The sequence below is a fragment of the Anabas testudineus genome, chromosome 8 (genome assembly GCF_900324465.2).
Source record: "Anabas testudineus chromosome 8, fAnaTes1.2, whole genome shotgun sequence".
In the NCBI taxonomy this organism is placed as follows: Eukaryota; Metazoa; Chordata; class Actinopteri; order Anabantiformes; family Anabantidae; genus Anabas; species Anabas testudineus.
Window position 1 is genome coordinate 5,685,005 of NC_046617.1, and position 27,378 is coordinate 5,712,382.

Sequence of the window (27,378 nt, forward strand, 5' to 3'; positions counted from 1 at the left end):
CTCTGTCGGTAATGTAAACTAATGTCGGCTGGCACTCATCAAGATCTGCCAGCCTGTGTTATTATGTCCCGTATTATATTAAGGAATATTCTTGCATGAATGTCACCTTATGTTTTGGTTGCTCTTCTCAAACTGAAGACAGACCCAAACAGTAACCGTTATTGTATTTTAGGAAACAGTTTAGCAACTACATGTGCACTCAGCAGCGGTAGCACGTGTAGGTTTGATACTGCAGAGTGAGCTGATACCAACCCTATTTACACACATGCCACGATCACATTCACACCTGGAAGCTGCCCCAGTACAACCATTGGGGTAGTTTAGACTAAAGGTCTTGCTCAAGTGCACCAGAGGGGATGATGGGGGAGCAGTTAACATTGCAGGCTGGAACTTTACTTAAGCGCATTTTGCAATAAAGTAAATGTGCAATGCAGTTTTAATTGTAATAGCATTAATAAGTTCAATTAGTTCAACAAGGCCAGCTTATATGGCTCACTCTAAATACCCAGTTCCTATTTATTCCAACCATACTGTAGACAATCTTTACTCAAAACCTGTCGGATTCAACATAAATTAATCTTTGGCTGACAGGCTTCCATTAGTAATTGTCATTAAACAACATTGACTGCGTTTACCGTATGGGACCATGCTGCTGTATTGATTTGAGGAAATAATCTGTCTGCTTTCATACCCAAATAGTTTGTTGGCTTCTAATATAATCACAGCTTCCTATTAGCCCAGATGCTTGGTAAAATATTGAAAATTAATAGGAAGCAGCACCTGAAAATATCAATATGACTATATAATTAACTTTGAAATGCCTGCAGCTGTTTATTTGCTGTGTGATGTTTAATTAAACACCTTTTATTCAACCACCTGAGGGGGTGAATTCCCTCCAGTGTCGTGTCCACAACAGAGCCTGCCACAAAATGAATGTTTTACTCTCCAAACAAGTCGATGAGGCAGCACACTGCAGCAAAGTTACCTGACAGAAATGTGTGCATGGATTTTATTTTTATTTGATTGTGTGTTATGGCGGAGGGTGGGAGGAAGTGAATGATGTAGCACTCTATGTGTGTGGTTGGGCGATGATCCTTTATTGGGAGGTTGATTGGTATCAGCGGAGCTCTTTCTCCTCTAACTAGTCTTTACAAAGAGACCAGTGAGGGATGAAATCACTCTGCTTTTTGGCATGCAGAGAAAGATGTCAGTGAAATTTAACCGCAGATCCGATCTCTTCTATTTCCTGATTTATGAATTAAAATCACAGAGAAACATTCACAGAGACATAAAATGTGTACACAAAATGTAGAAAAGCCACGTGTTGTGAAAAGCTCACCTTGTCCCACTGTCTCTCTCTGTCCAGAGTGATGATTACCATGGATGGATTCACCAGGTAACCGTTACTATTGAAGGAGAAGTCATTGTGTTCCCAGGTTACATTCATCATGTGCCTGAAGAGAAACAAAGATAATCAGTGAGCTTGACTAAAAAAATGAAATATAAAATAAATCAAATGACTGCATCACTTGCACTGTTTTGTATTTAACCTACAATCCATACTGTATCATGTATATATATTTAAATTACACTTAAATAAAAACACTTAAAAATGCCCATCAAGGTTTCTTTATGTATAAGGTGGTATTGTTTTCTGACCAGCAGTATAAAACCATAAATAATTAGTTTATTATTAGATATATTTAGTAAGACAAGGGTATTCTCAGGTACTTAAGAATAAGAAATATGAGTCCTATTTTCAGGTTATAATTGTGAATATGGTATATGGCTTTAAATATTTTGGCCTCAGAAGGACAACATCTACATAGATTAATTAATCTAGTGTCTATTAAATGTCACAAATAAAGTGCAATTTAAATATGAAGACAACTATAAAATAATGTTACGCCTTGTCATCAATGCCAAAAATCTCCCACCATTTGTAAAATGTTTTCACAATGGAGACTCAAGGTGTCCTGATAGCAGGTGTACTGCGGAGAAAACAGTTATCTGTCTCCTTTGATTCCATTGTTTCATCACTCACATCCTGTTATATTAGACCTGTGGCGCTCTTCTCTCACCTCATCCGTCACTCCAGCAGAGGTGATGAAAGCCTGCTGAGATGAGAATAGCCTTCAGGCTGGTCTGTGTGAAAAACCTATTTAATCTAGTAATCTGGGGATAATCCCATTAACAGGTGAGCTGACTCTTTATCAAAATAAATAAATAAAAGAAAATCTCCAATCAAGTGCGCTCAACTCCGAGAACTGAGCTGGATGTGAATGTTTGATCTGCGCGGACTGAGTATAAAGCTAATAAGAAGTGCTTTGTTCTGTCTCCCCGACCTTCACGTTACTGACATGAGCTGCTGCTACTCAAATTGTGCCTGCTGGGTTTAGAAAGTCTAAAAGGAGGTTTGTACAGTATCAAAGCATGAGATAATGTTCAACATTTCCACTTTTTCATGGACGGTTTGGGTTTACAAAGAGAAAAGCTGTCTCCCCCTACGGCCCTGAAGACTATCTGAAAAATTACTTGTGACATCAGAGGGAGCGAGTGATGTTTTATAATGCAAGAGGAGTGTCTGATGATGTCCTGTTGGCAGCCCCGCCATCTGAAGCACAACAACACACACACAGTTGTACACACAGCATGTTCCAGGTCTCTCTGAATGACCTTGTACAATATGAAGCAAAAGGTGATCTTGGAGAAGCAGTTTTTCTTTTCTGGCTCCAATAAAAGAAGAGTTGCTCCCTGTCATTTAGGCATGGTTTAAATGCAGAGAAGTCCCACCGTTAGGCATAAATTGTCTCACAGTCACCAGGAGATATACAGGGGAGCACTCAGTGCTGGGGAGATAGATGGCAGTGGGACAGACCACAGTTTGGGAGAGTGACAGGAGCCATAAAATGTGCTGCACAACACCAAACAGATGGAAAGTCATGAATAAATAAACTGTTGACCTCTTTTTTTTTTCAGGTCTGACAGATGCAAACCAGAGCCATTACTGTTCCCTTTGAATCAGAGATTAGACAGACTAGGTATTCTCAAAGTGATTCCTGACCATCGTATGTTCTTTTGTATGTCCTAAACCAGATTATGCAAATAATTACGTAAGAATGTAAATTGAGACGAGGGAAGAAGCAACGAGAATTGGTTGTTCATTCAGACATTTGAATGTAAATTTACATTTGAATTTAAATCACTCAGTGTTTTTCCGATCGCCTTTGACTCTGAATATAATGTTCTTTATTAGAAGTCAAGTTAGAAGTAGCATATTGTTTTCAGGAAACTCTCAGGAAACCAGGCAGACGTCAGATTTTAGCCCTCATTTGCCCTGATTCCTGTTGTTTGACGTTCAGTTTAAGTGGCATGTATGAAAGTTTGGTTCACTGTCTTGCAGTGAGAGCTGCTCCATATTATGATTTCCTGCATGAGCTGCTCTCACGCTATATGTTTTAAATATGAGTGAGTGTGTGTTAATATTACTGGAGTAGTGTATTTTACATGTTGTAGCTAAAGGGCAATATAGACTACTGGAGAACAGACGCACAAATTACCCATCTATACTGTAGCTCCATATTATCCTGTGTTTTTATATCTTATTATTTATATTTTTTCCCTTCTTGTTCTCTTTTCAGTGTAAGAGCAGAGTTACACAAAATGTGACCCTAACAGTCAGCCATATTTGTTTTGTCGTCGATCATTCATGAACTTCCATTAACCATAGAGTTTTGAATTTTGAATGAGTCACAGAAGCAACAGATCAGAAAACAATATTTTGTAGGGCAATTAAAATTGTTTTAAGAGTTCAGTGGCCAAATATCTATTGTCTGTTGTTTAAGCTGTACGGCCAGCATCCATAGTATATGGCTTTTAATGGAAATGACCATTAAATAAACAAGAGGCGCGAGTCCTGTGCTTTATTTGGATCTTAGTTCATATTTTACAGTTGCAGTAATAGCTGGGCATGTTGTGTGAGTTTATAATACTCAGGGTTTCAATTTAGAAGTAAAGTATTACCCTCAGTGTCTGCTTTATAGCTGAACATTACAAATAAGACACTATAAAGTATACATGAGATAGCCTATCACTACAAGGTTTCACATCTCCTGTCTACTATTAGCACCATTAACAGCAGCAGGTGAAAAGTTGTTTCCCTGGATGGAGCCTCCAGACTGTAAGTCATTTTTGCCACTTACTCTTGTGTTCATGAGTACTGGCCCTAGTGACCAGTCTTTGCACTCTTTCCCAGTAAAACAGATACTGGTCATTAAGCGTTCTTATCCTCTTTTAACATGATTTTAACGTGAAGAGTTTTTTTTACAGAAACAATGTAACAGAAACCCTTCAAATAATGACCAAGTGTACCAAGGCCAGACTTTAAAAGTGATAGGAATGGGGAAGTCTTTTCTATTTAGCAGTTTCTTTAATTTTTTTACAACATGTCAGGTTTCCCCACTTTACAGCTCAGGCTGGATCATTACAGTTGATCACACGTTATAGGTCTCATTTATAAAAGTATTCAAACCCTTAATTCAGCACTGTGTAGAAGCCCCTTTGGCAGTAATTACATCTCTGAGTCTTCTTAGGTAAGTCTCTACAAGCTTCTCACACTTGGATTTGGGCAGATTATCCCATTCTTCCTGACAGATCCTCTTAAACTCTGTCCGATTGGATGGGAAGCATCTGTGCACCTCCTTCTTCATGCCTTTTCACAGATGTTATATGGAGCTTAAGTATGGCCTTTGACTGGTCCACTCAAGGACAGTCACAAACCTGTCCTGAAGCCACTCCAGTGCTGCCTGAGCTGTATTAGCCAGGTGATGAGCAGTGCCCGATGTTTGCCCGACATAGTGCTTGGAAATTTGCCCAAAGTTTTTGTTTGTGTCATCGGTGCAGTCATTTTTGTGATTCTCTCAGACTACTGTACAGGCCATTCGGCAAACTGGAACCACCAAGGTCTGATTTATTGAGTGTTGCTGAGATGGTTGTTCTTCAGGTTCTGTCGTCTCCGCAGAGAACTTATGAAACACTGTTAGATCCTCACACTCCCTGACTGGTGGAGTGGTGTACTGGCCTTCTGGAATACTGAGAGAAATAATACCAGCCTTAAAAAATAATATGAAAGAAAAGACTGTAGAAGTCTTTGGGCCGGTGGTAAGAATTGGAGTAGAAGCCAGAAGCTATCTGGCGTCCAGAGAGAGGTCAAATACATCTTCAGAATTGCAGCAACTCTCACAGTTTTGACTCAACATTACTTTTGAGAAGGGGAATTGCGCATTTACGCACAGGACACAGCAGTTGTAGTTTAATAAAGTATTCTGGTGTGATCTTACTCTATTATTTATATTTATTATCATATGTAGATTTTCAGCAATAGCCCAAATATCGTTCCTGCAATCTCATTATATTTTCTGCTGCACTGAGTAGTTTACTAAGGAGAATTTTGATTTTTTGAACAGAGTTCAATTTCAAACATAAAACCTCTAATCACAGAAGTACAATAAATAACAGAAGGCAGCCAATTGTGAGCCTGAGAATAAAAATAATAAGGAACCCTAAACTTCATGATTGGGTTTTATACCTTTGCCCTGAGATGTTCCTCACCACACCATGTTAGATTTGCAGACAGTTCCTTTGGACCAGTGTGATGTCTGAAATTCAAATTCATCATCTCTAATATACTTGGACCACTATATATTCATTACATTTACATTTAAATCAAGATTCAATACAACTAATTCTATACTTAGTTTACCTGAACAGAGTGTCATTAGCAGCTGAGGGCTTGATGGGATTGTTGCAGTCACTGTGGCCCTCAGGAATGAAGCCTCTCTGCTTACGAAAGCTCTGCACGCCTTTCACCACAATGGCCACGCCATCCCGCACCCTCTTCCTCAGACTCATCCTCCACCTGTCTGTGATGATGCTGATGAGCCCCACAGGAAAGCTTTCAGGTGGGGGCATGTCTGGATTTCCAACAGCCAGGCTAGGAATTATCCAGATGTAGCCTGGCCCCACCAGTCCAGCCTCAGCTGCCATGGAAAACAAGTACTGGGCCTCCTCATGAGAGCAGTAGACCAACAGAACCTGGGCATCAATCTGCTGCAACAGTCTTCGCGCTCGGATGTCGTTGATGCTGTCAGGAGACATATCAAAGGTCAACACGTCCTGAAGGTCCCATATGAAGTAGCTGGTGTCAGTGAAGGACTTGATGTAATCCACGTAGGTTTCATAGCCCGGGTAAAGGCTGGTAATAACTACAAAGCTGTCCCAGTTATACTCCTCCATCACCTTAAACATGCCGGTGATCTGCTGCTCGATGGAGGAGCCCAGCTGGAGGAAGTTGGAGCCTTCACCCTGCAGGAAGAGAAAACATGGCTTTAAAAGAACTGATAAACGATGTAGACGGTTAACCCACTGCACACAATTAGCTGCCGACTAACAAGCACCATTAACACACCTGTTCTAATTTGGTCTGTATAATAACAGCTCTGGAGAACCTTCTTTATACCCGTGAGGGTGAACACATGTAATTTATAGTCATCAGTATCGCACAGAGAAGTGAGTTGCAGGAGCTGCAGACCCATTTATCATTTAAATCCACGTCTTATTTTTGCCGCTTAACCACTGGCCACCATCCATATTAGCAAATTCTGAGGGATGGCGCTATCAATGTGGGTAGTCTGTGCTCCGTGTTTCATGTGTCTTATCTGCAAATGCAGCGACCTTGAGAAAGGAATGTGCATGACTTCTCATTTAACTATATTTTTAAAAGAAAGATGAGGGAGAAATACTTTGTAGCATCTAGTAAAGTGTCAAGTGGTAGTTAAAATCAGCACTGAATAGTGAATTTGAGATGTGACACCACTTATGTGGCTGTGGTCAAATGCATTTGCAGGGTATTTGAAAGAATCAAAGAAGAAGTAGCTTGTTCCAACATGTACCCAGATACTATCATCATTTAAGCATCTCTAGCACCTTCCTCCAGCGGCACCTCTTGGTGCTCTGCACACATAAATAGGGATAAAACATTGTGATCCTGTGGTTCTTCTAGTGTTTTCAAAATGATACCGGACCAAACACTGTAAATCAAACTCTGATGATAAAAAGAATCAATTCACTGGGTTTGTGATGCTCTGAAAAATGCATGCCTTGTTTTATAGCCGCTCCTTCTGTGATGATTCTCTGTGGGAACGTGCTTTTTGGGCCGGTGTGCATTTGTGTAGTTTACTACGCCTTTTGTGGTACATTCTGTTCGACACTAAAACATAATAGTTATTCTTGCACCTGAAATAAAGCTAAGCCTGAGAGGGTTTCTGGTGGAATGAAGAAACCATTTATCACAACACTTTTTTTTAAAATGAACAATGCAATGTTTTTCAAGCATAAACTTGCAAAAGTATAATAATTTCTATCTTAAACTAAATATTCATAAGTTTATAATAAATTCCTTCTGATACAAGTGTTCTGCAGGTATCTTCCAGAGAAAGTGTTTGTACCCATGGCCAAGCATTTATTAATAATGCACAACTGTACTATGAACATTATTCATTCATAAATTAATTGACTCCAAATGACACCTAATAATAAAATGTGCTATTTAAACTAATATCAAGGTTTCTCCTAATATAATATTAATAAGAAGAAATAAATCAAGAAATATACTGAAGGTTTATTGACTGTAATTGGTGGCTTTATTATTAGTTAATGACTAATTAATGAATTGTTTCTATTATAAGATATGAATGACATTTGTCAACTTTTTAATGTTTACAACTGCAGTTGTGATTAATTGTCATACAAAGCTGCCATTAATTACTTATTTACATTTGCAGGATACTTTCTAAGTCTTTTAGTGGCTAATGAAAATGTATGAAACCCGTTCTAGTAGCAAACAGTTGTAGTAGCATGACATTAGAGCAAGTAAACACAGTGTGGTTATCAGCTTTTTTGTGAAAATTGTTAATTTTTCTTTTGCACCAAATTAAGACCACTAATTAGATTCAGTCTGAAATTGCCTCTAATCTTTTTAGAGCAAAAATAAATGATCTCATTAAATAAGCTCTTTTTAATAAGCCTCCGCCAGGCTGACAGATATGTGGCCCTCTCTTGACCCTCTCCCTCTGAGGAAAACCTCTCCACTTCTGGCAGCCGGTGTCTCCGAGCTCAGAAAATGGAGAGTCCAGTGTCCTGAGACGGTAACAGGCCTGTGTTCGTTTTCAGCCTGTCTCCTCATTGTCCTTGAGAGGAGTTCAGCGCTCGTGTGATGTATGAGTGTGTTACGATTTCAGACGTCATGGCTAAATCCATTGACTTTGTGTCTGACTGTACAGTGCTCATGCCTCTGGAAATATTTTTTCCTTTTCTGTTGCCTTGTTTCATTTGTCACTGCCCTTGTTTCCTTAGGCGCTTTATATCCCCAAACACTGAAGTGGGGTTATAGACACTCGTGCCTTTTTTTGATTTATCATTTATTTATTAATTGAAACATTAGTTGTCTTATCTAAAATTGTTCTTAAACCTATCACACCATTGAATATAATGAAAGAGTAATATTTATTCTTTGGTGACTGTCTTTCACTTTTAATTCATTGAAATCCCAAAACCTGTATCTTTACTTAAAAGTGCCTGGTCCCACGTATGACTCATTAATATTCACATAAGTGACATGCTGTTTTCAGCAAGAATTAGTTTTTGCTCATTGCGAGGGACTTGCTGTGGGCTGGGATGGATTAGACTGCTCTGGAGTCCGGCTGGCTGCAGGGATCTTATGCAGGTTAGTCACGGAAAAGCTTGAGAAGATCATATAAATCTACTCATTTTCTCCTTCTCTTCACTGTACTACAGCAAATCTGTCAGAGTTATTGCCTTATTCCTGTACGCGTCGCTGCCCATTCCTGGATCGGCAAAAGCGCACACTCAGTTGGTTTCATGTTTCAAGGTGATAAGATGTCGACTTGTGTGTGTGCAGCAATTTGTGTTTGTGTACTTATGTTTCTGTCTGCCTTGTACATGCTTGTCAACCCAGAGGTCCATCAGAGTAAAGCACTCTGCAAACTACAATGTCAGCAGCTCAATTAGAAATGAGCAGACTGATAGCGTAGTCCAAATGAGCCTGGGGCATGACCACAGGCTCAGCGGCAGCTCAAAGCCTGAAGTCACGACCGCCGTGTCAGTGTGCAAAGCATGCACAAAACACTCGGAGGCATATGGTTTTAGGGAATGAAGTCAAAGTAGCAGACGCAGTTAGCAAATATGAATTTCCATCAATAGATTTTTCTATTCCAATAGGCAGACTCAAGAATTTATTATGTGATGAACTCTGTGTCATTATTCAAAGGCTCATAGTCAAAGGCAGGTAAAAGGTAAAAGAATTTGCTGTTATCACCTCACCTGGTTATAAATGCAGAGAGTATAATGTTGCTCTTTGAAGGAATCAAGTGCTTTTTCACCATAGTAATGCAGAAATCTCCTAAATCCAAAATTTGTCCAGAATAAGTCAGTCTCTCTCCAAATGCAACCAGAGTAATAAAAGACAAATCTTTCTTTCGTGACATACAGTGAGATACAAGGAACAAAGGCAGGCAGGGTAAGCATTAGGAGGTCTTGCCTAAGGACCCCCATTGAAGGTAGGCCAAAGTTGGGATTCGAAACCAAGTCTCCTGCATTTCATTACAGCGATCTTACCACGGCTAATTATTGTCAAGGCTCTACATGGGTGTCAACCATGACTTTCATGCTGGTAAGCTGTACTTCCACATTTCTGTATAGAGAAGCTCACAGTAATAGTTTATAGTCCCAAAGAAGCTTACAGCCATTGAGTGGAAAGCTTAGATTATGAATGCTGAGATTACATTCACAAGGGCGAAATATACAGAACAAATTTGTTTATAGACACAGGCATAGAAATGCAGTTAGTCTAAACAGCCATTTTAAGCTTTTTAACCCTTTAACATTTTGTCCTTTTCAAATCCCGCGATGTCTGGTTGAAGTACTGCTTCACAGCCTGGTCTGAGTGGACTAAGGTGAGAATGTAAAGCACTGAATATTAAATAAATTAAAGGGGAGCTGTGGACATGTTGCTGAAAATGTCCCTTGTCTCATTCGATAGCTGAAGGTTATTTGAATGATTCAGTTGGGTGATGCCTAGTGGACTTGGAAAACATCCAATAATCTAAAGGAATCAAGAGGTTTCAGTCAGCTGCCTCAAAAAGGCAGTAAAAATGTGCTGGGTGTATATGTATTGATACAGGGAGTGGACTATGTGAATATATGGTTCCACTGGACACATGAACAAACTATATCCATCTCCTGCTCTTGTCTCTCCCTCTATGAACGGTGACTTCTGGCCATGGCTGTTTGCTGCGACATATGTCTGCCTCCGCCACGCAGCAGGAAGTGCCCTGGCAAAGTCTTCCTGTGCTGCTGACGTCACATAGATCCTGCGCTGCAACCAGTAACACACACAACTTCCTGGTCAATTGCCATTCCCCCCAAAAGCTGGAGAAAGCCCAGATTTTGATGCTGTGTATATGAGATAGAGCACGATGAAACAGAACGAAGGTTCCCTCTGCATTTGACACACAAAGCACTCTTTTTATTCAAATTGATTTATTACATTAAACTGCAATTCTGCTCTTTGTACTTAACATCAAATACCCACTAATTACAACATTAAATTAGAAGCCAAAGGGTAGTTTGATTTTACTCTGTACCAAAATCATATTGACACATATTAACATGACATGAAGGAGAAAAACAATATATATATAAAATATATATATATAAGAGCTTCTTTGTGCATCTAGCTGGGCCACTGAACTATGAATTCTGTGAGATACAAAACTGCTGCACTTCATTCTCTTGAAAGGGACGTTATCCAGGCAGAAAATGTGTTTTTTACCAGCTGAAAAAACCATAGTAAGTGAGTTGCATTTAGTTGAAGTTGTACTGCGTGACCCGTGCACCGTCTCGCTGACACCTGGCTATTTTGGATGATTGTTCTGTACGTGCTCTGCCTCAGTCCAGAGGGTTACACTGTAACTGTGCCACTTGTTTTAAAATGCAGGTGTAAGAAGACACAAGCGAGTTGAGGACATAGTGCAGACTGACAGAGCGAGAGAGAGAAAAAGAAACTGCTCCAGTTTTGAGAAAAGCCTCAGGCTCATGTTCCTGCAAAGACAATCAGGGTTCTGCTAGAGCCTGACTTAGATTTAGTTCTCTTACAGCGGTGTGGCTTAGAGGATGTGATGTTTCAGATGGCAGAATCGGTCCTTCAAAGTTTGCTTTGAATTTTAGGCTAGGATATTGAACTAAATGTGTAATGAAAAGTAGAACATATGCCACACCTGGTACCAACAACTCAGACGAATGAATTGCTACCCAGACAGTAATCACAGAGGTGGATCAGAAACCATACTCATGAATCCATGTATCATGGGTTGTTTGGAAAGCAAAGACAGGTGACCTGTTTTGTTACGTAGGTTATAGGACTTCATACTTGTACTTCTGTGTTCTGGAAAGGGAGTTTAGTATACATATAGTATTTTAGATTTTACAGGTTACAGCTATTTGTGTCAGCCATGGTTACTGCTATTGATTATGCACTATGAGAGCTTATTGTCTTTTTTTGTGTCATTGGCATAGAGAATAACAAGGATAATGGCACGCTAGCTGTGATGTCGCCCGTCTCCAAACCCAAAGACAGAAATACATTTACCAGCTAATTTTATGCTGTCACTTTCAGAAGGACCAAATTCTTCACTCTCTGTGATACATGAAAAATGAATGAGCTCCATCACGTTGTTGACTACTTTTGATAGCGTCCCATAAATCAGTCGACGGGTGGCAGCCTTGATTATTGGGGAAACGACTCAAAGAAGGTTGGACCAAATTAATCTCTCTAGTACATGGTTGTCATGTGAAGATTGTTACATTTAAATATCGTTAAATATTAATTTAAGATGCATTATATCATAGAAAGGTATTTATCATTCAAATGTGAGAAAGTCTTTTGTGTGTCTTTACTTTTTTTGAGTGAAAATATAACTATGTGCTGTGGTGTGTACTGGAAACACAGGTAATTGCAATGTCAGTGCTCTATAATATAACTCTGTGTCAGTACTTGGTACCACTACTCCTGCTCTCTTGGTGTGATGTAATCTATAGTGCTTCATTGGATGTTAAGCAGATATCCTGACAGACACCTATTTCTTATCTCCACAGCCTGCTATTGGACGCTATTGCTCAACAGCATGTCACTGTTCTAAGTGGGATCCAAATGTATACACACTTCTATATAGTATATTTAAATACAATCTGTTTTATGTACTTGTATACATTTTTACAAGAAATTTTTGGTTCAGTATCTTTAAGGAAACCACAAACAATATCTAGCTTTATCTGCACGATGGCTTAAGACCATAAGAAATTGTTATTTGCCTAAAATGTATTGATCAAATGTCTGGTACCTCAGTGGGTAACAGATTACAGTTGGTTTCCAACTTCAAAACGCATGCTGTCACTGTTCTGTAAGGCACTTTTAATGCATCCATTACAAAGCAGATCTTGATGACCCCAGCTGTTTTCACTGGCAGTTTTTTATCATTATGTTTATTTCTAAATCATTTTTATTTTGTAATTTACTGTAATTGAGTTGCTGTCACTGTCCTCAATAACAGTTATAGTGTAAATGAGGCATTTACATTTAGTCATTCTGCAGACGCTTTTATCCAAAGTGACTTACAAGTGAGGTACAAGGCAAGCAAAATAGCTAAGCCAAGGAGAAAAACATTAAAGCGCCCTGGGAACAGCTGTTTCTGTTTTATGAGGTGTAAGTTCAAGTTCGTGTAGAGAAAGTTGCAGAAGACTTTTGTTTTCAGCATATTTTTGGAAATTTGGAGTGATGCTGCTGAGCGTGGAGAGGTGGGCAAGACGTTCCACCGAACCACCGAGCTGAAGAGCTTAGGCTGGGACCACTGAGTATTAGGCCTGAATACAGTATTAATACAATACTGATAACGATTCAAATGCTTTGAAGCATAAAACCTCCATATTTGAACCAAGTAAACCTGATTTTACTGTATTGGTTAGAATACAGGATTCATGTTTTAGGTTTAACCCTGACAAATTCCCAAATACATTTCTTTTTTAAAAACTAGTTCAGCTCTAATGCATTTCTGAGCACATTTCCATTTATGATATTTAATAACCCCTAAGTCATTTTAAAATGACAGAGCCTGTCCATATACCTAATGTTCAGTATGTTTAATGTGATTAGCACACAAATGATTATGAAACTGTTCCCAAGAAAATTAATTTGGATCAAAATAATTTCATTTTTGCTTTAATTGTTTTATTTACCACAGACTAAATTTTAGGTAATTAATTGACTATCTTACGGTGCAAAACTTCAGTCTACTTTATCGAAAGAAAACAAGACCACAGTGTGAAAGTAATATCAAAATGAAATCTATTTGCTGTTAAAGTGTGCACATTTGAGGTATATGTACTTAATTAAGAATTTCCATTCAGTGCTTACACTCCACTACATTTATTTGATAGCTGTAGTTAGCAATTAATCAACATTTCACATTCAGCACACAGTGGCAAAAAAAGTTAACTTAGCGATATTCAGTTTCCTGTTTTTCTGCTTAAATGTGTCATGTAATTAGCTCTGATCTCCTCCAAAGTATGAAATGAAACAAACACAATATTTCTAAGCTGTGAAAACACAAAAATCCTAATCTTTATTGAACACACCCATTAAACGTACAAACTAACTGTGGGGAAAAAGTAAGTCAGCCGGAGTCAAGTGTTGGCAAACCTGGAGTCGAGTCAATGAAACAAAAATCGAAGTGCGCTTGAGAGCCAACATCCAAATAGTGTCCGTGTGCTAGTGTTTGTTTATATTCATGACTTAACTTTTAATGATCAGATCACATTTACTGACCAAGATTTGTTGTTTAAATTCTTTGGCATTATATAAGAGAAATGACATGAAATGTGATACATCTTTAGAGAATAAAAGAAAGGGTTCATAAAGTCAATGCATTTGTTGCACTTACCAGCACGGCATTAAAATGCTTATGTTAATAAATCAATGATAAATATTAACAGTGTAGAAATAACATTTCATTTTTGGTAGTACTTTTGATGTTAGTCTAGTCACTAATACTTCAAGAAAACACACTAAAATGTTAAAATGCTAAAAGGACCTTGGTCATAATTGCTGTGCTGTGCTTTGAACTGTGGCATGTGGCTGCTTAGCACAGTAGGTACACATCTTCTTTCACCACTGTGATGGAGTAGCAGCTGTGGTGGGGTCTAAACTTGAGCTGTATAGTTATGAGACAGTTTAAGATGCAGTGGGACCTGTTTCATCAGCAATATACAGCAGCCGTGATGATCGTGAGAAAAGATGAAAAGTAATTGGCTTGACCAGTGCATTCATTTGCTTTTTAACCTATAACATTAGGAAAATTATTGGTGTCTTTATTTCTGCTAGAGCTAATATTCTGTATTTATCCTGTCCTTTCAGAAAGATTTAAACAGGCTTCTTTGGTGGCCAAGTGGCCTTGTTTAGTCAGAGTCCATCTTTCTGAAAGACTCACATTACTGAATTGTCTCACGCAGCCTGAATATTTGATGTACCAGTAGTTTCCGGGAACATTATATATAGCAAGAAAGCTAGGGTCTAAATGTAAATTAAATCGCCACACTTTGATCAGTTTCCAACTAAATTATATCATAAGCACTGACCTTATATGGCAGGACGACAGCAGATCCTCCACTGATGCCCACGATGGGCACAGCTGTCTGAGTGGAAATGAAGTCCAAGATCTGTGCCACAGCCTCTGAGCCAACATTGTCTTCAAACACTACACCGTGGACACGGTTGGTAGTGAGGGTGTCACAGATGCGGGTCAGCAGCGCCCGTGGGTTGGTGTTGTTGACCAGCACGGTGATGGGGTTCACTTCCAATGGTAGGTCCATGAAGTTTTCCCTGCTCAACCGTCCCTTGATCTCTGTCTGGTAGGCCGAGCCACTGAATACCACTGCCACGTTTACAGAAGGCGTGGGAATCCCAAATGGTCTGCCCGAACAGCAGTAGACAGTGCAGAACAACAGCAGCAGCAGCGGCGGCGGCCACCACGGGGAGTCGCTCAAGCAGCCTGGACGAATGCCCATCTCAGTCACCTACTGCCTGGAGGAGGGATGAGGGTAGAGGGAGGGGTCACAAGAGGCAATTGACATATTAGATACGCCGGCCAAGTAGTCATTTTCTGAAATGTTGGGATAATGCTGGCATAAATGAGTTCCTTTGTTTGGACTTGTCTCATTGTCATTAATGACCTACAGCTCCATGTCTGATCAGTCTGCTGGTCTGTCCGCCATAACTAAGACAGTGTAAGAACTCATTAACAAAACCAGAGCAGTATTTTTAGAGTATGTCGGCATGCAACATGAAGCTGTGGCCAGGCTGTTGCAACTTAGGGAGGCAGCTGCCGCCCTGCTGCTTTTGCATTCTGTGGTCCAACCCAACAGATGGTATCCAGTGTTTTAATGCAACAAATGGAGAAGAAGAGGATTAATAATTTTTCTCTTGTGATATTACTTTTGAAGCTGTTGCTGAAATTTCCAGCTACTCAAACTTTGTCTGGAAAGATATAGATGCATGATTTTCTGTATGATGGTCAATTGACATCCGTAGTTTCATTATTGAGATTTGTATTTTCTTGTTTAGTTAAAACTGACATTTTAATTATTTAAACAGAAAAGTTTATATTTAGAAAAGAATTAAAAGTTGCCCTTTGGACAAATTCAGACTTTTTTGTGCAACATTACATCACTAATGCACTGGATTGCTACCAGTAACTCTTGGCCATATCATCTTAATTTCTTCCAAAAAGGTAATTGCTTTGCTTTCTGCCCTCTGGAAGGTAATCAAGGAGAAATGCCCCAGCAGAGCTCTGTGATGTCGTATCCTAAAGTGTTAGTTTAACATTCACATTGTAGCTAGACAGCAGTTTGTGTTGAGTTGTCAGACAGACTTAGGCTCTTTGTCAAATCTGTCACAGTAGTGTTTGTGGCCCTGAGGGAGTGTTGCACACTGGTCCCCTGTCACAGAGATCTGATCCACCATGTGATGGAATCCCAGTGGGGTGAATATATTGTAATCCCTTGATAATCCCTGCCAGGCGTCATGGCCTACGGCTTGATTGTAGTGTATAAACTTATCAGGAGATTTGGCTAGTGCACAAGGCTCAGGGTAGCTGTGTGCTGCAGTTCTTGCTATGTTCTACTTCTTGGGTGGGACTGAGCAGTGAACTTGTCTTAGAAAACGTTGTAGCACATGCAAGCAAATGCATCATATACATGGGAAGCTGTACATGCTATCTTCTACATGTGATTCTATAGGTAGGTGCTGCATCATAAATCATATTATAAACTGATTAGTCTCTACCATTAGAGGGCACCTATCACATTGCTTCCAATGACATTAGTCATGTTTCAGCTGTGACAGCAGTAGAATAGTTCAGGGTTAATGTCTTTGATGGGGAGCCACGTACGTGGTCAAAATGCTGAATAGCTCCGACCCTCCATGTGTTTAATCAAGGCAGGCAAACAGCTCAGGCAGATATATGAAGATTGAATCCTGGTGTGGTGGATACAGAATGAAACCAAACAAGAGAACGAGTCATGGATAACTTCTGTGTTAGCAGTATGCTTTCTAAGGCAAAGAAATGACAGGAAAAAGGAAAAGAAAGCAACGGAAAGCAATATCTAATGTTTATATTCATATAACATAGTCATCTAAGCTTTGTGACACGGCTGAGTTGCAGATTGGCACGGTAGTTTTGCTGGACAGTAATCTTGGAAACTCTAAAAGTCAAATGAACCAGTTAACTGCATCAGTACATAAAGGAAAGAGGCTTTTCATGTATGATTGGGCTCAATCCTCCAACAACATTCCTGTGTATACAAGGGCTGAAGGCTTTAGTTTGATGTTGGGGATCAAAAGTCACGGTGGGCATCCATTGGTCTAAGAGATTTTAGAAACGGATGCATGACTAGGTACTTTACATCCATGCTGAATTTTCACGATACACAGTCTGCCTCTGAAGCCCGGTTGTAAAACACACCAGCTACATAAGGTCGAATGAGCCATGAGCAAAAGACAGGTTGTTAGTGTCAGGACCCTACTGCACACTGGATTTAACATGAGTCATACAGTGTTGTACCTTGTGATCCAGTGGAGTGGAATCAGTTACTATAAGACCAAAACTCTGTTGCCCTATGATATATATGGACATGCTGGCATCATTTGTAGCATAAATTTACTTAAACCTTCCTGCAACATGTTTGATGTAATCTCACAGACTGCACAATCCTATCTCTCCCCTTTTTTTCTGGGCTCTAAACAAAGTCAGTACTAGTGTAAGGGAACATACTGTAGAAAGGCTACAGCCTTCCTACTCTTCTATTGGTGATGTGACAGCACTTGAAATAATCTGATGAGAGATCAGATTTAATACGACTTAAAGTGAGAATACAGTACATGTTTAAACTAACAACATCTCATTACAGTAGTAATGCATCATAGACAAGCTCTGTTTTTTTCTATCTTCTCTTTGACTAACACTTAAGATGTGCTTATCCCCCTCTAGTGGGTGACATGGAGTGGAAGCAGTTTAATTACACAATTACTGTACGTTAGCTGCAGTCCAAAGAGTGCAGTTAGAAGTTGGATTCAGAATAATATTTGTAAAGTTTCATTATGCCATCATATTTTTCTTTCACTAATGATTTAGTTTGTGGCACTTCCACACGTTGCTGACAACACATAATAATACAAATCTCCACATCTAGATGTTCAGTGTGGAAAAAAACCCCATTTCCAGAAAAGTTGGGGCTTTCTCAATAAATAACTAACATCTATCAATTGTTTGTTAACTTGAAATTTTACTAGAAATTCAAAAGTGTTTCCAGTGCTGACAAACGTAAACGTAAAGTATTTCAAAATAAAAGTACATTTTGAGTTTAATGCCTGCACTCACAAAATCCTGGGAATGAGGCAAAATACTGAGAAGATAATAAAAAGGTCAAGTAGCACAATCATTTGAAGATGGACACAATATTACACGTACAAAAACACGCCACAATTCCCAAACAATTAAAACCTGTAATTAAGAGGAAAGGTTATGTAACACAGTAAACATGTTTTTGTCCCACATTCAAAAGTCTCCTTAAAGAAAATCTGCGCCACAATGCACGCGATCTGAAAATGGTCCACATTTAAGTACAGTAAAGACCTGAAGCATTCTGCCAGGACAGCTGAGTGACAGTGTGGCAACACGTCTCCCACTGTCCTTGAGTGACCCGGCTGAATTCAGACAGATTTAAACCCCACAGAACATCTGCGGAGAGACCTGAAGATGACCGTTCACAGATGCTTCCCATCCACTCTGACAGAGCTTGAGAGGATCTGCCAGAAAGAATGGGATAAACTGGCCAAACCCACGTGTCCAAGAAGTCTCAGTGAGATGCTTCCTCTCTAAACTACTGATTAAAGGAGCTGTATGCTTTTGTAAATGTATATTTTAATATCACAGTAGGTTTTTCTTCTTATAATAATGTACCTCTAATATTTTGTTATTTCATATTTCACATCTTATCTCCATTCAAACACCCACACTTTTGTCAACAAGTATATTTTTCAGATTCTTTATTTCATCGTCATTTGTTTGCTGTGCCCTGTTCATAATTGCTGCTGCAACAGCTCATTAACAAGAGGCTGCAGCAGTAAATATGTCTGGCTGAGAAGTGAGGTCTCATTGGTGCAGTATTTAATGACTGCTTTTATATTCCTGGCATGATGCCTATGCTGCAACTGTTCAACAATGTGCATGTATCCCATCTTCCAATAAATGATCAATGCGCTCATCCATTGATCTGCACCCTCCTGCTTGTTTGGCTCACAGGCTTGTGAAGTCATCTTCCTCAGTGTCATTATTAGTAAAACCACAGCCCAGACAATCTTTTTCACGGTCATTTTCTGATAACTTCAAATGCTCAAACTGCCATTTGGTCATCTGTGACCTGTATTGACCTCTGCTGGAAAATGCACAGCAAGAATTAAAATTACGCTGGTATCACTATTCACACAGCTGAATTTCCTGTGCACTTCCCCTGTGTCTTTCATTCCACTCGGCTACAATGCCCTGTACGTAAAGGTCACCAAAAAAATTGTGTTAATATTCAAGATGTACTATAAGTGATTGAAGCAAAGAAGCAATTGACCTTCTAGGCTAAAAAGTTCCAGTAAGGTAACTTTCTGAACTCTGTCTTTGGTCTTCGTCACTCATTTGTTTGAATGCCTAAAATAATACATGCTTGCTGTATGTTGCAGCCAGATGCTGGAGTTATTGCTAGATTCAGCAACTTTCTTGAGAGAAAAGAAGCATGAATGGTGTGTCATGGCAAGGAGAATCAGACAAAAGCGACCACAGACAGTTGAGGTATATTTCACTTGGCAAACAGCAGCAGTTTGTGTGCTCACTCCCTAAATAATTGTGTGTGAATGAAAAAAAATCACGACTTTGTTAGACTTTTCTGGTTTGTAGACACTTTTTTCATATATTTTAAACTATTAAACAATTAACTAGGATAAACTCTGTGTGCTGGTTATTAGGTGATTTAAATGGCCACTATTGGGCTGTTTAGAGCGGTGTGCCTAATAAATAGACAAACTATAGACATTAATCAATAATTTAATTATTGTTACTCTGGGAACACAAGTGACATTTTTACAAGAGTCACAATTCATTTAGAAAAAGATGTGAACCTTTTAGAATTTCATGATTTTCTGCATTTATTTTTTTTTTTTTTGCATTTAATTTTTTAGTTCAGATCACATTAATGAAGACATTAATGATCAGAATTTTTGTGTTATTATTTTAGGCACATTATTTGTTAACACTCATGTTTTATGACAAATTAATGCAAAAAAACATGTCATTTCAAAAGGTTCACATACTTTTTCTTGCCCCTGTAATTACACTGGTCATCTAGTTTTCCTTTCACCTGAATGTGTTTAACTAAGCTCTGATTAAAACTACAGGCATGCTAATCTTTTAAAATCCACCAGCATTTAACTAATCTGTAGATTCATCCACATCATAAGTATGGTTGGAGCAAATAGAGGTGACAAGCGAAAATAATCTCCATGCAAGAACATCCATAGCTTGACACAGTTGACATGTGTGTACTGGTGCGATTCCATCTCAGATCCAACATATTCTGTGTATTCTCTGGTTTTCCTGGAAGTTGTAGTAAAACCAAAGCTTCACTTCCACACATCACATGCTAAAGAAACCAGCAGATTAACTGTTGCTGTTGTGCTTGTTTTTCCAGGCACAGATGTAACGCATGCTGCCCTAGAAACATGCCGTACCAAACGGTCGCAGCAGACTGGAGTTTCACTTTGCTTCCATTTGTGCCGACAGTCCTCATCTCACTCCTCATCACATGAATTCAGCTCTGACATCATCATACTTTGCATCGTTTATAATTTTATGGCAACAACCATGATTCAGTTCAGCTCAGTTTAACTGAAAGAGAAACAAAACGTTGGCATCATGAACCTACAAAGAAGGACGAGTCAGGAAGTAGGTTAAAGTGCATATTGATGTGACGATAGCATTAAAATAATAAAAACTAATGATGGGCTATAGCTTTGAGTTTATTTTGATGCTATTTAAACATAGTTCTGTCTGTAAATACACCATTACATCATGCATATGCAAATTAGCATCTTATGTCAGCAGCATCTGGCAACTTGTGGAGGGGGTTATTAACTACATCCGCTGAAAATAGTTGCCAATATGGACTCTGATTGCAAACGCTACATAAATAAAGCAACATCTTTAATGATATGATTAGTGGTACAATAGACAGCATACCCTGGACAAATTAGACACATAAGCGAAGTTGAACCGACTAATGCTGTCATGAGAAGATGTTTCCATTTTGTCTCCAGTATTTTAACACATTGCCCTCCAGACAATAAGTGTGAATATGCAAGTACAATGAGAAACATTTCTACAAGTTGTGGTGAACAAAATACACAGAAACAGCCTCGTGTAATAAAACTAAACCACTGTGTTGCAAATGATGTTGCAGTCATCAACAAGTGAAAAAGGCTAACTCACATTTGGAAATGTAAATGAACTTGTCCCGTCCAATCACATGTGATTTATTTAGACAAACACATGCGGTACAGCTGAAAAGTGTTGACCATCTCTAAACCTATCCGTTGATTTACAGCTCTATTTTTTTTAATGTTACACGTTTCTGTATCATGACTTTGTGATAAATGGGGTCATCTGTCATATGAAAAGGTCTAAGACCGAGCCAGCCTAGCAGCACTTCCTACTGAGGTGCACTCCAAGTGGAACCCCAATGGAGGCTTTGCAGTTCAAGTGATTTATCTATTTCTGGTGACCCCTGGAGACAGACGCACATCAAACAGATTCACTCGATGATATTAGTTTCTGTCACAGACCCCCATGCCTCTACTTATGCCAATGGCACTGCATACATAGTAACAGTAAAATATGCCCACTTCCGCACTAACTATAGAAGACAATTGATTGATCTGTCATGGGATGAAAACCTGCGCCGGTGAAATCCCACTAAATCTGATGTGATCTTTACTGCTGTCTCTGTATAAGGGCGGGATGTAAGTAAATGGGGTCTTAAAATGCCCTGTAAATTTTCACATACTGTAAGTGGAATCAGTTGAAGGGTATCTGGTGTCACTGTGCATTGAAGGATCTAAATATTCAGGAGGGAAGTGCAGGTGAACTGAGCACTTGGATTTTTGAAATCTGTTGAGGGCCGTGATCAGCAAGTTTTAAATATCGCAGCAGATGGAAAGCTATATCATTGTGCCTATTGCTCCATCTTTGAAATGCCATCTAGTGCTAAAGCAAAGCCTACCGGCGTGAGAAGTATAACTTAGATTCAGTCGCACACCAGCACCAGAGTCTCATGTGTTGCTTTACATTAACACAATCAAGCTGCCAAGCTGTTCTTTTTTTTGAAGGACACAGGCTCATGTGCTTGCTTGTCATTAGACTGATGTTTAATATACATCTCTTTTCCATTGTTGGATTCTCCCATTTATTGCGACTGCGGCGCTCCATCAGCCCGCGTTTGCTTTGTCAGCATTTTGTGTAGCGCGGTTGAACAGATTGTGCGGTGCGAGTGTTTGTAGGGCAAGACTGCAGATTACAGCGGTGATTTGAATATAATCCAGTTTGCAGTAACACATGGGTGGGTGTTTACCTGAGGCTTAAAACATCTTGAAGCAGAGCTCGGACATCAGTATCCCTACTCTGACCCTGGTTTGACCTGGCGGTAAACTCACAGTGGCAGTTGACATGCAGGGTCATGGAGGATTCAGTCTTTGGTGGCTTTACCGTTTACTTTCAAACTCATGTGTGTCTGCACTATATGTGGAGTAGGGATCAGTGGTAGATCCTGATTAAGCTGAAAGTGTGGCTGCCTGTGCAGAACCAGTCTGCCCCCCCTCCGCCCCTGTCACCGATCCAGCTGTCACCAGCCTGCTCTCACAGTTGACTTAGTGACAGCCCACCAGTGCGGCCGACCTCTGACATACTCACACATGTACACATGCTTTAATCCACATACGAGCGTACCACTTTGTTGTAGTCGATCCTGTTTGGGTGCAGCGTGCGTGTTGTTCTAGTTGTGCTTTAAGTTGCATTGACTATGTTTTCTCTCTCTGCCTTTTGTGCTGATGTGTTTCAAACAGGGCTGTATGAGATAAACCCAACTAAATCAATTTAAAGAGCCAATTCTCCCAAATCACACACTGAAAAAATAAGAAAAAAAACGAAATTTCCTTCTCACCCTTAATGTGTGTTGCATTAAAATATTGATTTTTTTGTGCAGAAATTTTGAAATACTGACCTTTTAAAGCCATAAGTGTGTGCTAAAGAAATAATTGAAAAATTGCCCATTCAGTTGTCACAGAAATATGTTTTTATGTGCTTTACTAGAAATAGCTGTTGTCCTGGTCCAGGAAAATAGAAGCAATGTCTTCATCACAAAGTTTTGTATCACTGAAAAACAGTGGGGCTGGCTAAACCTCTATTTCCCCAGGACCAGGAAGAAAGCGGGCTAGGCAAAGCAGAGGGACAGCTTGAGTCATCACAGTTGCATAGTAAAGCTTTAATGTCCAACAGCAATCCCTCATGCACAGCCATGTACAATCATAAAACACTTTAACCGCCATTCACAAAGTGAGGTTTCGTCACCTCTTTGAAGATACATTAATCGATTTTTGGCCAACTGGGGGCAGAGAAACACTTCAGAAACACTCCACCAGTTTAAAGACTTCTTACAAGTTACACACCTGCACATCCAGCAGACAAAGAACAACATTATCGCCTCACTGATGTCGGTTTGTGTGTCCGAAAAGGCAGCAGATCACAGTAGTCACCTCAGAACAACCCAAGATCATCACATTCAGCGTAATCTTTAGAAGTACTGAATAATGCAGCTTCAAGTTGAAACAAATATCCTTATGGTGGAAATGCAAGAAGGAACCAAAGAGAGATGTGGAAAAACTATTAATACTGGACCTTTGTGAATGTTGCCGACTGACTGAAGTTATGATTGGATGGTGTCAGATTTGATCAAATCACCATAAACACCGAGTGACAGACAGACCCGGTCCCTGTAATTGCAGCTGAAACATGTAAAACTGCTTTCATGGGATGTAATCAGAGCATGTCATAAACAACTTTGGCTTTTATAGTTTTCTCTGGACATGATGTATTGATTTTAGTGCAACAAAACAGGCTCCAGGGAAGTAAAAACAATTCTTCATCTTTTGGGTAAGGCTGTTTATACAACTTCTAAAACGAAAAGTTTTGCCTCTTTCTAGGTCTGTTGAGCATTTTGCCTGCATTTGTTGGGTGACAAAGGAGATTGACAAGTGGACAGGCAAGGGAGAGAGCGGACACGTGAGATGGAAACCAGAATAAACCAAAAGTGCGTCACCACGTGAGCCACCAGGATGCCCTGTGTCACCTTTTGTTAGACTATAGTGCAGAGTATCCAGCCTGGTTTCTTAAGATTCATCACGCAAAATGAAACTGTTCTTTCTGTTCAGACCCTGAGATCCATCTCGCTGGCCCCCCCACCTCAGTTTACAGGCATCATTTTTAAGGTTATTGTTGTCATCATCCTTCATGAATAAGCTCCCCAACGTGTCACCGCTCAGGGCTAATTGTGAAAAATTAAGCTGCACACTTGCAGCCGTGAATAGAAAGCTATTACGCTAATCAATTTCCCGTATTACAAATTGCATATGCAGCCACCCGTGCCACACATGCATAAACACTCTGGTTGGCGTCACTATCCACAAGAGGCAGGAGGATGACAAGAAAAGAGAAGAGATACTCGCTCCCCCCCAGCACACGGCATGTCAGTTTTCCTTTTCAACAGGGACAGGACGTTAGATGGGATGCAAGTGGCGCTGCGCCATGAATATAAATGGGCCTGGAATCTGTGTTGTGCCCATGAGCGCAGCCATAAACTTAGGGAGGGTGAGCCACACAGCCTGCCAGACTTTTTCTGCCCTGGGTTTAAGATCTCATCAGATTGCATAGTACGAGAGCACCCAGAGGACTTCCTCTCTGGTGGTACGACAATATGTCTCTGCGCTCGAATATGCATGTTTCTCGGAATTGGCGTGAGGAGGATCACATGGTGGTGAAGCATCACCTGTCTCCGAGTGGAACAACTCGCTAGTCCTCTTATCTCATGACCTTGAATGGGTTGCGATGACATTCTGCAACCTCGGTCCCTCCCCTGCAGTAAATGTTTCACTGGCCTGGATGCTAGTGATTGGCTGTCAATCAGTGCAATACCCATCTCCAACAGGCGTCTGTGGGAAGTGTGCCCACTTGCTTTGCATGCTTTTTCTCTCTCCATCGTTTCCTTCCTGTCTTCATAGGAAAGTAGGAAAAGTCCCCCCCCACAAATTTAAGAAAGCAAGTAAGGTCTCAACATCTGTTATTCAATGGTCATTTATCAAAATTGTTAACCATAGATATTGTTAATGTACTACAGCTACCACCAGTCTCTCATCCATCTATTCCAAACAACAGAGCATTAACAAATGTATTACAAAGATGTGTTGGCTGAATTTAATCACTCAGACAGAGGTATAACAAACATTAATATTTATGAAGATCGAAAATAATCACAGACCACATGTGTAATTTATGAAAGGGCTAAGGTGCACAGTCGGATGTTAAGTACACATTTATGTCAGAGACACATCTGACTGATACGGTTAGGACAAGATACAATCACTGGGCTTGTGTGGCATACTGATTTTTAACTACACAATTAAAAGCGGTGCTAAGTGAGCGTAAACACTGCGTCTGCACGGTGTGTGTGTGTGTGTGTGTGTGTCAGTTGAGCTGCTGAGTACTGAAGTAACTGGTCTGGACTGTGGGCAGCTGTTGACTGGTACTGTGCAGTGTGTTTTTTGCCCAGTGTGACCAGATTTACAGAAGTCAATTTGTCACTTGTGACTCTTGGACTACTGTGATGGTAAACAGTGCAGTAACTTGGATGACATATATTGACATTTTATACTGTACGTATTTCACTCATGATTACCAACAGCTGTAGAGCCTTTACTAGAAAACTACTACAATTTGTGTAAATGTGTTTATATTTCCTGTTAGGCTGGAAGCCCGACAGAATATTCATGTTAGATCTATCTGTCATCTAAGCAATTGTCACTCTCCATTTGGTACCTGTTCATAAATAAAAGCATTTGGTTTGACAAGCTTTTACAATGTATTACGAAAACATCTGTTGAGAGCGGTGCTCTCAGGTAAAGACACAGTAATTCACTCAGACTGACATATAGAGATAACTTTCTGTCCTTGTGTGTTTAGCTGCTGGTAGAGATACACACGTAATGAGGAAACACATTATTCACAAGCAGCTGTTACTACATACTGTTACATTTTGTAGATGATGATTTAGGTGATTTTGCGGCAGATGCCTCTCTTCATTGCCCTGTGTCGTCGTTTCTCTGGGCTAATTTAAAGAGTTTTCAGGAAGTAATTAAATAGAGTATATGTCTTGCTTTTTTGTTCTACTTGTCTGTGACCTTTCAGTCAGTTATACTGTGGCATGTCTGTAAATTATTGCAGATAAAACTGAGCAGACAAAGTGCATGTATTCTGAAAAGTCGCTCTTCAGCAGCAGTTCAGTGCCCCCTGGAGCAGCAGCAGCAGCAGCAGCAGCAATATCCCAGGTCTGGCGGGCAGGTATCAAAGCCCCTCTCAGCTGCTCTAACTGTTTACAATGACGCATCGATCCACTCTGCTTAATCCCCCCCGGCAGCTTGGTGAGTTAAAGCAACAGTTACAGCCACCATGCACACACACTCACACACACACACACACACACACACACACCCTGAACAGGCACAAACAGCCAAACACAGCGTGCAGGCTAAACCCCACCTCGACAAGGAGCCTGTGGAGACATGCTTTTAAACTGATCCTCTGCACTCTGATGATTCCTCCACTGACAATTAGAAGAGAGGTCACAGAGTAAAATGCGAAAGGGTTGATACTACTTAAAAAACACGCACACACACACACACACACACACAAAGAAACCTGTAACACACCTTCGAGCTGAGTGAAAGAAGCAGAAATCATCCCCATAATTAGTCACTCTCAGTTTTAAAAGTGAAAAGAGAACATTTTGGAGCTAATTCCATCTTCACCATAAGCCGACAGGTCAATGTTGAGATAAATGAGGTGCAGACACATGTGAGTGCAACACTAAGTGACAGATGAAGGTGATTTGTTACCTGTGTTGGCAATCCACATCCAGCCCTGGCTCGTCACCACTCATCCCGCGTCCGCAGCTCTAGCTGTCCTGTTCCCGTTTTGCCTTTTTTTTTCTTCTTCTTCTTTTCCTTCCTCTCCTTTGTCTTTTGTCTTTCTCTCCCCCTTGGCTGTCTCTTCCTCTTCCTCTCCCTCCTTTTGTCCTATCTCTCCTCCCTTTCTCTTCCTCTCCCGGTACTTGTTTGAGTCTATTTCAGTAGCAGCAACAGAGGAGCCCGCTGCGACGGTGGCATGGTTTTCAGCACTTTGGCAGAAGGTCACATTATCAGTCGCTGATAAAAAAAAAAAAAAGGGAGGGTGGTGGTGGCTGGGTAGAAGGAGGCGAGGAGGAGTAGAAGGAGGAGGATGGACAGAGTGATGGAAGGAGATTAAAGTGAGGAAAAAGAGCAACAGA

The 27,378-nt window shown here is 40.1% G+C and overlaps 1 protein-coding gene across 1 annotated transcript in view; it reads right to left on the minus strand.

The window, feature by feature from the left end:
• The window catches only part of grin2ca (glutamate receptor, ionotropic, N-methyl D-aspartate 2Ca), a 47,259-nt gene extending 20,183 nt beyond the window's left edge, over positions 1–27,076 (minus strand). The window contains exons 1-4 of the mRNA XM_026354029.1: positions 26,948–27,076; positions 14,767–15,211; positions 5,762–6,363; positions 1,340–1,454 (exon numbers count right to left, since the gene is read on the minus strand). Coding sequence (XP_026209814.1) covers positions 1,340–1,454; positions 5,762–6,363; positions 14,767–15,195 — 1,146 coding nt within the window. The 5' untranslated portion in view covers positions 15,196–15,211; positions 26,948–27,076. The remainder of the gene's footprint in view (positions 1–1,339; positions 1,455–5,761; positions 6,364–14,766; positions 15,212–26,947) is intronic.
• Positions 27,077–27,378: the final 302 nt, after the last annotated feature.